General features: G+C 38.8%; 1 protein-coding gene across 7 annotated transcripts in view; it reads left to right on the plus strand.

The window, feature by feature from the left end:
- LOC108579817 (ribosomal protein S6 kinase alpha-5) overlaps positions 1-11,913 on the plus strand; it is a 49,699-nt gene extending 37,786 nt beyond the window's left edge. For all 7 annotated transcript variants that reach the window (XM_017943436.1, XM_017943438.1, XM_017943432.1 and 4 more), the window contains 5 exons: positions 3,197-3,271; positions 5,428-5,646; positions 7,557-7,672; positions 8,636-8,836; positions 9,688-11,913. In XM_017943436.1, the coding sequence (XP_017798925.1) occupies positions 3,197-3,271; positions 5,428-5,646; positions 7,557-7,672; positions 8,636-8,836; positions 9,688-11,658 (2,582 nt within the window). In that variant the 3' untranslated portion in view covers positions 11,659-11,913. The remainder of the gene's footprint in view (positions 1-3,196; positions 3,272-5,427; positions 5,647-7,556; positions 7,673-8,635; positions 8,837-9,687) is intronic.
- The last annotated feature ends 1,552 nt before the right edge of the window (positions 11,914-13,465 follow it).

A 13,465-nucleotide genomic window follows, 5' to 3' on the forward strand; every position in this document is an offset into this window, starting at 1 on the left:
CGTAATTAACAATTGTGTTTGGTTTTTGATCAAATCTTTATAGACCCCCTCATATTGAAACCGTGTAAATAAAGTACCGTGTAAACCGGGGGACAGGTGTATAGAATTATTATGTTACTATAAAAATTAACCGCTATTATTATACAATTTAGTTATTTTCCTTACTGTTACACTATTAATAATTATCTGAAAAGGAAACATACTGTTTCTGTTATTACTGTCCCTCTTATTGCAACTTCTATTATTTTCATTATCTTCGTATTTCCCCCATTCTTTTTACACCTGAAGGGACACACACTTCGTTTTATTTGAAAAGGCACCAGAGGACACACTCGATCCTAACATGCAATTTCTGTGGACAAAAAGAACGTTCCAAAAAAATGCAGGTGCGCCATCACCTTTTTTTTTTTCTTCCTCTTTTTTTGACCCACTGTACTGTAACCCTCAGTTTAAATGACGGCACCTTGAGTATATCTTGGCAATTCGTGCCCTGTCTTCGTTCTAATTGTTGTACTTCGCTGGAAACGAGTTCGGACAGAAGTTCTCGCGAACGCTCGCGTACAAATTGGGTCAATGTTTGTCACGGACAATCATAATTACGCTTCTGTCGCGACGAAAGTTTACGTTAAGTGTCGAATAAGAAAAATATTTGAATATTCAACCGTGTGCTTCTCTTGTCCTCTTCGCCGTTTTATCTTTCATCCTTTTTTTTTCCTCTTTGTGCGCGCGCCACGGTAACGGTAGCTTCGAAAAGATGAAGTTAATTTAAAACTGTTTTTCACATTTCCACGCTTCCAACGTTGAAGATCATTTTTACATCGTTGCTTAGTCTCGAAAGTTTTCGAACACCGAATCTGGCATTCTTTTCGCGGTTTAATCTGAATAAAAAATCGACACGTGGCTAAATCCAATAATCCAAAGGCGTGTTACAAGTTACCAATTGTAAAGCAGCGATAAAATGATCAAAGTCGCATTTTATTCGAAGATTTTTCAGATCTACCGATCAATTTCTTTCTTTCATTTTTCCCCCCGTTCTTTATCTCTGTATGTACTCATAAGACACGCTCGATCGCTTAATTTTAGATGCCGTTTGCACAGCACGGCGAAACGGCTGTTTTCCGCTTAAAGTAAAGTTAAAAATAAAACGAAACGTCGATTCGAATTAGATGTCGGAGCGGAGTAGGCGTCTAAAAACGGTTCGACTGGAAACCGTTCGCGTCCTTATCGAATGAAATATGTTTAACAAAGCGATTACGGAAAGAGAGCCTTGGCCTAAGATAATTTTACAAGATTCGAAAAAAAAGAAAAGAAGAAATATGAAGAAGAAGAAGTTAGAAACGTGTGTGTTGGTGATAAGCTGAGGGTGCGCTTTAATCGAAATCGTATTTCCTAAATTGTACAAACAGAGGAGAGAAGAAGAAGAAGAAAAAAAGAAACACATTGGCTTAGAGTGGTTTCGTAACGGAACTGACCCGTTTCATCGATTCTTACAGTAGAAAACGTGAATTAATTAGAGCAGAAAGTTAATCGTGAGAGTCAACGAAACTCGCGCCTTTCCAATTATTGGAAATATTATTCGCGCCATTCTAGTGTAGCCCCTTTGAATTCGGCCCTGTGTCGCTTCAGCTGCGAATGCAGATAGTAATTCAGCTGGTATCTTGAGTCCGAGTCTTGTTGAGTTTGTTGTTTCAATTCTCGCTCATGTTGGAGGAAACTTGGTGTTAAAGAGAAAATAAGTCGTTTAAGTGGGACTTAATTTGCACTCGAGGTAAATTGAGTTAAGTCTAAGTTAGAATTGAATTAAGTACGCGTTGAGTACAAGTTTAAGTGTCTTAAGTTAGACCTGATTTCAGCCCAGTTTTCGTACTTAACTCACGGTTGTTAACTCAAATTTCAGTGGTAAGTCTAACTTAAACTTAATTGAGTCTTAAGTTACATTCAAATGTAACTCAGTTTGAACTTAAGTCAGACTCCAAGTCTACTTTAAGTTTCACTGCGATTAGACTTACGAAAAACTTAATCTGAGTACTCAAATCGACTTAGTTCGTTGTAATTCGTATTGAATCTAGATTTATCCTAGATCCAACGTGCTTACGTTACCGATCTTAGAAAATGTACAATTCGTACTTTCACCGGAATCGTAATCTGTGACTTAACTTAGACTTCACTCGTGCCAGCTTAGACTTAACCAACTCTGAGATTATCGAAGCTCGTGTAACTTGTACATCATCGTTTCAAAGATCACGACGATTACAGTGATTGTCTTGCTTAATGTATTCCAACATGTCTCATCCAGAACGCGGAAGTGCCCGGACGTTTAAATACGATACATCGGTGTTCTGATTCGAATCGAACCGGCGAAATACTTCCTGCTTTTAATCGATTGGGGTATAGTCAATCGGTAATTCGAAAGTACGTCGAACGAAAGTTCGTTTGAAGGCATTCAAATAGAAAGTCCAGTTAACAGTATTTCGATAACCAAGGCCCGATGAAAGTGGCTGCTTGTTTTCTGGATGCAAAATAGAAACGATTAGAAAATCATCAAGCCGCATATATAATGGGATAAAATTTCAAAGTCCTAGGGTCGTTCGCTAAAAGTATCGAAAAATTGAATGAAAAATAATAAATGCGACAATGTATGTTCTACTTGTTAGGTGTAATCAAGTAATTATTTAATAGTAAGTTTACGTTAAGTGTTACTGCATTTACATCAAATGTGTGTTGTATCTGTAATGTAGTATAATTTTTGAATAAGTATCGAACATAATTGACGACCTTCTACTATTTCGTTATTTTTTAGTTGCTAGGTGCTTGAATTATAATAAATGCTATAACAAATAAAGTAAGCAATTTATTGAAAAAAAGAAAAAAAGGAAAACCAATTAATTGCAGCAACCCTTTCTGTCCCCTTATAAAGTCAATATTATAATCTAAGAAATGAAATTAATCACATCGGTCCTTTTTTTTTTTCTTTCAGAATATTATTCTCACATTTTCAACTTGCTATCCCAACAGAAAAGAAAAAAAATATCTGTAATTAATTTATGCAATGGCAGACTTTTGATACGTAGTACACATCTTCCTTTCTCAACACACTTAACCTTCACCATTGCTATTATATCGTATTCATAAGCAAGAAGCAGCATCTGTCACGCAGACTAGATAGAATAAAATCGAATAATGTTGCTCGTTACAGTAAACCTGGCAGACAGCGGAGGCCAGAGGGTAGACATGACGCACTTCGACTTGCTGAAGGTCCTTGGAACTGGAGGTACGTGAACGAAATCCTTTATAGAAGTGTTTAAAGGGAGACGGAAAGATCTACCTTACCGATGTGAAATTTGCCAACTTTGCGTATCTTTTTCTCAAGAACCCTTGGAAATATTGAAACGAAATTTTAACCACGTGTTCTTCGAACCTTCTTATGTACATTTTTTTATTAGAATTTAAAAATATTGCTTGGAACCAAAAATACAATTTTTCACAAAGTACTCAATTTTTCCCTTCCCTTTGTCTATCTACTCGCAAGCAAAAATGAAATATATAAATTAAAAATTTTAAATTAGTGAAATTTTGTTACAGTTTCGTTTACGGTTTTTGAGAAAGTGGTGCGTAAAGTTTGAATATGTTAACTTTGGGGAAATCACGATTAAAGCAAAGGAACGATGTTACTCCTTTTCTCCGTTCCTTTTTTCTACGGTGAAAAATGTTCATTAAACGAGGTATTACAATTTCCTTAATTTAATTAATAAAATCACTGTCAAAAAGGAAGTTGAAAAATATGCAACAATTTAGGAGAAAAAAATACATAGGTATTCCTAATTTCTGATTATACAGTCAAATATTAAAAAAAATTTTCTGTTGGTTTCATTTTAATAAATTCTGTGTCATTTTAAAGAACATATGCGCCGTTGTTTTTTGTTTTTTTTTTTAAGTGGTATAAGTCCAATTTTGAAAAAAAAAAAAATGAGTTAAGGCTAGTTTCATCTAAACATGGATGTCTTCTTTTCATATTTGTAATAACAAAGTCAATACACTACAATATCCTCATGAACTCATCGAAAGAAGTTTAACTGTGAAATGTTACTGCATAAATGCTTTTCTTGAAAGTAGTATAAGTCCATTTGTAGTTAAAAAAAAAACCCTTTATGTTTCTTTAACAATATTAATAATTATTATCACATTATAAAATTCAACATGTTTACAATTTTAAAATTTTCTATTTAATTCAAACACAAACCCTCAAATGTCTGAATTTTAGAATAAACGGACTTATGCCACTTTAAAAAAGAACGGCTCACATATTTTTTTCTCGAAAAGTGATTTATTTTTCCCGCCTTCCCCTTAACTTCGTAGCGAAACGATGGCCGATAAACCAGAGTCCTCTTTTACTCTCCCCTTTGACTACTGTTTTTCGCGTGTGAAAAGCTTCTTTCGTTACGTTCAGCAACCGGTTAATTTTTAATTACGATCACTTACGCTGTCGTCGCGAGGTTTAGACGCGTTCTTTTGCACCCGAAAACGTAATAAACGTAAACACGAACCAGATACATATTATCTTGTGACTTTATCGCGACTCGAACGAGTTTTAAACCACCGTTTCGGAGATTTTTCTCCACCTCCTTTACGGGGTGTCCATAAATTGCGAACTTTAGGGCAACACGGGAATAAGGAATGCAATAATGGTGGAAACGACGGTGAAACAACGTTATGGGAATTTAGTTCGAATTTCTCAGTGTTAACATGGATACGGTCGGGTTTATCGGTATACGCGGTGTCTTGGGTATTCAGTTATCGGGAAATAGAGATAGAACGGGAAATATGGAAAGCTGACTGTAATCTTATCTGTATTTATAAATACGACGAATGGAAGCGCGTAAATCGAGATAGTAGATGGAATCACAAGGTTGAATACAAAGTGGTCTTAAGCCGCTTTGATCGAGAGTCGAAGGTGTTTCAATATGTTGAAAAATATGCAACGATGTACATACATTGTATAATGTGTATTTGTTTAAAGGTTGATGTTCATTTTCTTGTTTCCTGAAGCTTATATTTTTTTTAAATCGTTTAAAATTTCTTTTTCTAGAAATCAGTTAAAAGTATCAAAATAAAATATCCTGGATAGTATTATATTTTTCGTGACAGATAAGTACACGCTGTTTTATCGTGACTGTTTATTTACTGTTACGTGGTTTCCATAACAACGGGAATAGGAGTGGGGAAAGGCAAAGGGCGCGCAGGCGCTCGCCTAGGCCACGCATGCGCGTGCAGAAGTGTCGTTTCGCGGCGAAAACATGCGGAATTCGTGCTCGATCGACGATAACAAAAGGCAATAATTGATCGAACGTGTTTATCGTCGAAGAATCTCGCGAGATACGGTCGGGATACGTCGAGTTCTACCGTAAAGATGAAAAAACTTTTGTGCAGCTTACGGAAAGGTGTTCCTGGTGCGAAAGAGAACAGGCACCGACGCAGGACGCCTTTACGCCATGAAAGTTCTGAAGAAAGCGTCGATCGTGCAAAAGAAGAAGACGACCGAGCACACGAAGACGGAGAGACAAGTTCTGGAGGCCGTACGGGACAGTCCTTTTTTAGTTACGCTACATTACGCCTTTCAGACGGACGCGAAGCTCCATCTGATTTTAGGTAAACTGTTCAGATACGTGTTCGATTCAATATGGCGTATGAAAAGGCGGGAATGATTTGGGCTGTAGCTTATGAAATATGATCACTTGATTCAGGGAATTTTGAAGGATAAAAGATTTTATGGTTATAGATTGTACAGGGTGATTCATAAGTAGCTTTACCATTTACAAATAGAATAACATTTTTTCTATTGTTTTATTAAAACTAGTGAAAATTTTTGTTAAAAGTTTATTCAATTTTTGAATGGTAAAGCGGTATAATAGAGATGCTTCTGTGTGTAGAAATTCTCTTTATTCGAAATGTAACTGTTTCTGAGGATAATTGTGCTTGCATTTGGTATAAATTGCGAAGAGTAATTATTGGAAATTAATATATAATTGTGATAATAACGGTGGAAATTTATGAATCAGTAGTAGTAAGCATTTGGCGGAATAATTACAAATTAATAACTTGGCAAATTAAAAAAAGGACAATATTAAAAACAGTTTTACACGAAAAAGTAGTAAATTAGTGATATTAAGTCTCGTTGAAGAGCATTTTTTCTAGTATTCAGTGAAAAATATTTACACGAGAGAAAATAAAGAAGTTGGTTTATCGAATAAATTAGCAACGTCTTAACCTCTAAAAGCAGGCATAAAAGATCTGTGCAAAAAATTTCTGCCAGTATTTTTATGCACGGTTTTTTCCTTTACCTATACATTATCGGCTCGTTTGCCATCAGACTTTGAAAAAACACTTGAGGAAATCGAACGAAACGACGGAGAAACGAATGGTCAATGTGGTTTTCAAAATGCGATGCAATCGTGACATCATCGCCCCCTCGTTCCTTGTAACGTTGTGCAATCTTTTTCCCTTACAGAAACGTTCGCCGTTTCATTTCTCCTTTAATTGCATATTTCCTCACGCAAATATCGCGCAATGAATGAAATTTTTTTCTCTTTACGAACGAATTTCCTACTCTTTCACGAAGCTTAGCTATCATTAATTTACGAGAAATTTTAAGTTGCAAAAGAAAAAAAGCTTCGATAGTCGATGAAAAAATGATTTACAACGATCAATCGTCGTTTCCTATTCCATTTCCTCTGAATTTCCTACGACAGACAAAAGGAGAAGTAGGTATAAAATTATCGCAGACTTTTTTTTCACGTTCACGAGCTCGCGATTCCAAATCCTGCACGTAGCCGCGTTTATCAATGAATATTTCATACGTTACAGTCCAGTATCTCGTTGACGAGCCTCAAGAAAGATAAACAGAGGAAAATATCGTTGTACATTCCATTGGTATAGAAACAATGTTTTTATTTTATTTTGCTCCTGCGTGCTATTGGTGATTTTCTTTTTTTGGGCTCATTGCGACTGTGGCTATTTTAAGAACGAATCGTCGCCAGAATAAGGCCTTCCATAGTGTGAAAAAGGAGAAGAGAGATAGAAAAGGAGAAAAGGAGAGAATGCGTGCTCGCGCGAGTAAGACTCTCTCTCCTCCTCCCGCTCTCTCTCCTCCCTCTCTCTCTTCTCCCGCTCTCTCTCCTCCCTCTCTCTCTTCTCCCGCTCTCTCTCCCTCCCGCTCTCTCTCCTCCCTCTCTCCCTTCTCCCGCTCTCTCTCCCTCCCGCTCTCTCTCCTCCCTCCCTCCCCTCTCTGCTCTCTCCTCCCGCTCTCTCTCTTCCCTCCCACCCCTATCTCTCCTCCCTCTCTCCTCTCCTCGCTCCTCTCTCCTCTCCTCGCTCCTCTCTCTACCCTCTCTCATCTCTCCCCCCTCTCTCTTCTCTCTCCTCTCTCTCTTCTCTCTCCTCTCTTTCTCTGTATGTGCGTGTGTGTGTGGAAAGGTGCGTGAAAGAGAGAGGGGGAGAAAAAAATCTAAGGATATCGTCCATGTCTAAGGTTAAATAACGAGAACTTTGTGTTTTTGTAGATTATGTCAGCGGCGGGGAGTTGTTTACGCATTTGTATCAACGGGAACACTTCACCGAGGACGAAGCACGAATCTATATCGGCGAAGTTATTTTGGCGCTAGAGCATCTACACAAAGTAAATGTCGTTCCTCTTCATTATGACAATCATGTTCGTCAACTCACGCTGTTAAAAACGATCGTCGAATCGCGTTTACGATTGATTCTTTAAATACCAATACCGCGATAAATTGAGTCTGCTAACTGTGATATATTAGATTCACGATTTGGAAACCTTCGCTGCGGTATTGTTTCAGTGTTGTAAAGTGTGATACTTTTCGAATAGATTGAAATTTGAAGATGAATCATATTCCGAACTTTGGTATATTTGAATATTTTTATTTAGAACTACGACTTGACGACTCTCAATATGGTACGTAGATCGGACTCGGGTCCGAATTGAAGTCTGATACGTTACGTAGAATGAATTTATGGTTTGAGATCTCTAATGATATATAGATCGGTCTCCCGTGGCCTGAAAACCTTATTGTGGAATACAGACGAAATCCATAGTTCAAGAGGTCTACTATGGCACACAAATTAGTTCTACCATTTTAGAATCGTAAGTCTCTGATATTCTTCGAAGCGTTGGATTATTATTTCGAGCAGTGTGAGTTGATGAAGCATACACATTTTTATGAAAATATAATTTGTGGATCGGAAGCTTGAGATTAACGAAGATTTAAACGTATAATGTGTAATATAATTAAACAGATAAGTTCTACTAAATCAAATTGTACAGTTAGAAGTAATCTTTTTCAAGATTTTTCAATTTAACTCGACAACTACTTAATTGAATCTTTTTAATCCAAGTGTCTACTCTAAGACCATTCTCAGCATGTGTTCTATCTTAGATCATGTATCTTTCCTGTATGTAACGTTTCCACAAGCCACGTGAAAAAAAAAAAAGATATAGTCTCAAGCTTACGACCAACATACGCTTCGTTGCAAGCATTGAAACGATGAAATATTAAAATATTACAGACCTTATCGTGGACGATGATCGATGAAAAACAGAGAAAATGTTGCTTTTCTGTTGCAGCTGGGTATAATTTACAGGGACATTAAGCTAGAGAACATTCTATTGGACAGAGAAGGGCATATCGTGTTAACAGATTTCGGGCTGAGCAAAGAGTTCCTGCCGCACGAAAGGGACAACAACGCCCGTGCTTACTCCTTTTGCGGAACTATCGAGTACATGGCACCGGAAGTGGTACGAGGGGGCTCAGCGGGACACGATATTGTGAGTCAGGATGAATTTACGTCACGATTTGTTCCCTTCGTTCCTGGAACTTCGTTATCGCGCCTGTGCTTCCCCGCTTGTCAGATACATTTTTATCGATTCGTTATTCTTTTTTTTTTCTTCCACCTTAATTACTCGAGAAAACATATGTAAATTTCTCTCCTTTACGCTGGGGGAACGTCCGATTACATCGATGCACTCATAAAAAGCAAGGAAGTCACGATTTGTTTTAATTTCTTTTCTCTTTCTACGGGGCGTTTCAGAATTGAACGAGTGTTTCTTAATAATCAGTGAAAGACAATAAAGTAATAGATATGAAAGAGTAGAAGGAGCAAAGAGTTCTTTTCTGAGAAAGACAATTAATATAAAATGAAAGAGTCAATATTAGAATTTTTATAAAGGACATTTTTATGATTTAAACTTCAAACTTTCCTGCATAAAGTGCTCTATTTTTGAAACATCTTATACAACTAACAAAATTCTTCTCTATACTTGTAACATATTACTTTTGAAACACCCTGAAAATTAAACAAAATCCCTGTAAAGTTCAAGTCTTCACTACTTGCAACACGCCATTTTTGAGACATTCCTCAATCCTCTTATCAAGAAAATCCTCTCAGAATTAAAACTTTCTCAGTTGTAGTGCATTATATTTTGAAGCATCCTATAGAACATCTCCAGAAACTCCCACCACAAGTCATATGTATACCCAAAACACCCAAAATACTACGAACACATTTACCAAACACGAAATCCAACCGACAAGAGATTCCAAAACTTCCAGGAATAACCGAACCGCGAAAAATGTCTCTATTCCAAAGTATCAAACGAATGCTTCGTCGATTTTTCAGGCTGTCGACTGGTGGAGCGTGGGCGTGCTCACGTACGAGTTGCTAACCGGCGCGTCGCCTTTTACGATCGAGGGCGAGAAGAACACGCAGCAGGACATCTCGCGTCGAATCCTGAAGACAGATCCACCGATACCTAGTCATCTCAGCCCAACGGTTCGAGACTTCATCCTGCGTCTGCTGGTGAAGGATCCGCGGCAACGATTAGGCGGAGGGCTAGACGACGCGAAGGAACTGAAGGAACATTCGTTCTTCAAGAAAGCACCCTCACCGTTCAGCTGGGAGGCCCTAGAGAGACGAGAAATCCCTCCTCCATTTGTACCTCGAATCACACACGAGCTGGATACCAGCAATTTCTCTGACGAATTCACGAAAATGATCGCAGCTGACAGTCCAGCGGTAGTACCGCCTAATTACGACAAGATCTTCAGAGGATACTCCTACGTGGCGCCCTCTATCCTATTTGGAGACAACGTAGTCAGCAAGGACATCTTTAAAGAAGCAACGAAAGCCAGCACAGAGTCTCAAAGACCTTCTGCTTCTGACGTTCTAGCAGCCAAATTCGAAGAATCCTCCTTCTTTCAGACTTACGAGCTGGATCCACGCGAAGAAGCCTTAGGTGACGGCAGCTTCTCAGTGTGTCGCAAGTGTAGACACAGGAAAAAGTTGCAGGAGTATGCAGTGAAGATTGTCAGTCGCAGGATCGATTGTGGGAGAGAAGCTAGCCTGTTGAGAACCTGCCAGGGTCATCCAAATGTAGTGAAACTCGTTGAGGTGCATCAGGACAGGGCTCATACATACTTGGTAATGGAACTACTGTCTGGAGGAGAATTGCTGAGGAGGCCAAGGCCCTTCAGTGAACAACAGGCTAGCAGAATAATGCGGCAACTCGCGTCTGCGGTGCGTTTCATGCACTCCAGAGGTGTGGTTCACAGAGATCTAAAGCCAGAGAACATAGTATTCGCCAACATGGGAGAGGATTCGCCTGTGAAGATCGTGGACTTCGGTTTCGCCAGGATAAAGCGAGGCTGTGAGCCTCTACACACTCCATGTTTCACTCTTCCATACGCTGCTCCAGAAGTAGTCGCTAGGCAAGGTTATGACCAGAGCTGCGACCTTTGGAGCCTGGGCGCCATCTTGTACTCCATGTTATCGGGGAAGCCTCCATTTAGAACAGGTTCCCCGGACCTAGCCACCAGAATCAGGGCAGGGGAGATCGATTTCGACGGAGAATCCTGGAACCACGTGTCCAGCCTCGCCAAGGAAGTTGCAAAAGGTTTGTTAACTGTGGACCCAAGCAAAAGACTGACAGCCAGTGGCCTGGCGAATCACCCGTGGCTAGCGGAGTCCAGTTCGTTCGACGTGGCCTCCCCCTTTGACGTAGTTGTGTTAGACACCTCGAGTTCTCTGTTAGAGAAACCAGAAGGCTTCCGGTTGCGAGAAGTAGACGGAGCCAGGTTGGCGCAGCGCAGGAAGCTACATAAGCGTTCCACCTCTAGTTCTGTCTCCTCTTCCGCTTCCACCACCTCCTCCAGCCCTTCCATACAGCTCCTCAGACCACCCAGTGCAGCTACTAACCTCGTCACATCTGCATCACCTGCTCAGCCAAGTGCATTCGACTTTGGCGAAGACAAAGTGAACGAATACCTCAGTTCTCTGTCCTCCTCGTCTGACTCGAATTCTCCAAGGATCATGCAACAAGAACCATCTAAGAAAAGGCGCAGGAGGGACGAGGATGAAGAGGCAAAGTCGAAGAGGCACAAAAGGCACATGGAAAATAACGAGGCTTATAAGAATAGAACTGGTCCAGTGACCAGGTCCAGGAAGAAGAAGCTGGAGGAGCAAACTGTGAATGGAGATGATGTGACGGTAACACAATCCTGCGAGATGAACCACGAGGACTTCAGGGAGATCCACCGAAAACAGAAGACAGGGAAACGGCCCAAAAGGCTGGCCACTATCATCCTGGAGTAGACCAGCTCGCGCACTATGCCCTATACGTGTCTCTCCTATGTATATTTATATGCATTTCACGTGATGTTGTAACGTTGGCTGCCTTCGAGATCTCGAATCAATTGTTCGAGCGACACATTGCGTCATTCCTATTTCCGGGACTTCGTTACGGGGACCTTATTGAATTTTCTATAAATCCATTTGGGGCAATATTATGTTTCTTCTTTTCATTGTTAGTACTAGATGTATTAACCTGTTAACTGGTTCATTAATACTTAGAACACAGTAGTTTATTTATTGAAGGATTGTTTATTTTTAATTGCACTATTATTTCTGTATTAAATATAAATACAAATATATAATATTCACACTTGCATGAACCAAAATGAAGTTGTTGGTTATAATTTTTTCTAAAGAGATTTAACATTTGTTTGAGAGGTGTGTCCAGTTAACAGGTTAATGAGAGAATTCGAATTAATTTTTATTGAGGGATTGTCTAGAGTTCTAGGTAAGATAGTTATGCGTTGAGGTTATGTGCACTCTTTGATGCAAGATGGCGGAATTGGAGTTTAGCACATACTTATGTTTGTTTTGTTAAAATTTATGGTATAAGAAGTAGTTTGTATTTGCATAAATGGTTACAAAGTATTGTTAAATTTATTTGAATCGTTTTTATGGAGTTTTAGTAGATTCAAGATGGCATCCCCGAACGACACTGTTCCTTATCGCAATCTTTAAATTATTGTAGATACGTTTAATTTTATGCCATGCTTAGGATTACGTATTATCGATCGGAGCTGCGAAAAACAGTATTTCGAGCAGAGAATAATCGATGCATGTTCCTCTTTCATTTCAGAATTATATTTTCACTAAACGTGACTATTTGAATTATATAAAAATTAGATAAAAGAACATTTCTCCCATGATTTTACACATAGCTTACAATTTTAAAGCAGCTATGATAAATTCTTCAGTATCACCGCTTAAGTCCTTCTCAACCAGTCATCTTCTATCGCAAATACTATGTTTAGCAAGCTCCTCCGCATCGATACTATGTATGTACATATAATAAATTCCCAGGATAAAATTCACGAACGTTCTCGTCGTGGGAGAACGTCGATTTCTACAGAAAAAAAAAACGGTAGCACGATTCTCCTTCGAGACGCGGCGAAAGATCGATGGAAACGATCCAACGTGATTGACTTCCTCTGATTATAATTTTCCTTTCTTCGCGTTATCTGTGATCAACCGTGTAAAAAAAAAAAAGAAAGAAAGAAAAGAAAAAAGCAGAGAAATTATGCGAAACTAAAAAGAATCGTCGAAGTGCTTGGTCGTTTCGTCGAATTTTCTTCTATTCTCTCTCCCCCTGTTCTTTCTCGAACAAATCGAAGAAGAAAACTACGAAGAAGTCGAGGAAAGGGGAAAGCGCAGAGAAAGGATGAACGACTTCGTGAAATAATGTAAAACAAAACGAAAAAGAAAAAGACAAAAATTTCGACTCGTGAAAATCACGCATACAAAATGTGCCTCAGAAAGACGATTTATAAAAGGCGTGTGTGTATATTGTGCGGTGTACACGCGTTTCTCCAGAAATGGCTTTCACGAACGGGAAAAAACACTTATTTATTTAAAATAATAAAACGACGGTGGTGAAAAGACGAATACGGGGCGCGTGTACTACCCCCGAATTATTATATCGAGAGAGAGAGAAACAAACAAAAGAGTTAAAAAAAGAAAAACATTGAACATATTGTGGTGTACGCGTCGATTATTACTATTAATTATACATACATATTATATATAAATATATATATATAAAAAAAAATGA

Source organism: Habropoda laboriosa, unplaced genomic scaffold (assembly GCF_001263275.1).
Source record: "Habropoda laboriosa isolate 0110345459 unplaced genomic scaffold, ASM126327v1 scaffold72, whole genome shotgun sequence".
NCBI classification, from domain to species: domain Eukaryota; kingdom Metazoa; phylum Arthropoda; class Insecta; order Hymenoptera; family Apidae; genus Habropoda; species Habropoda laboriosa.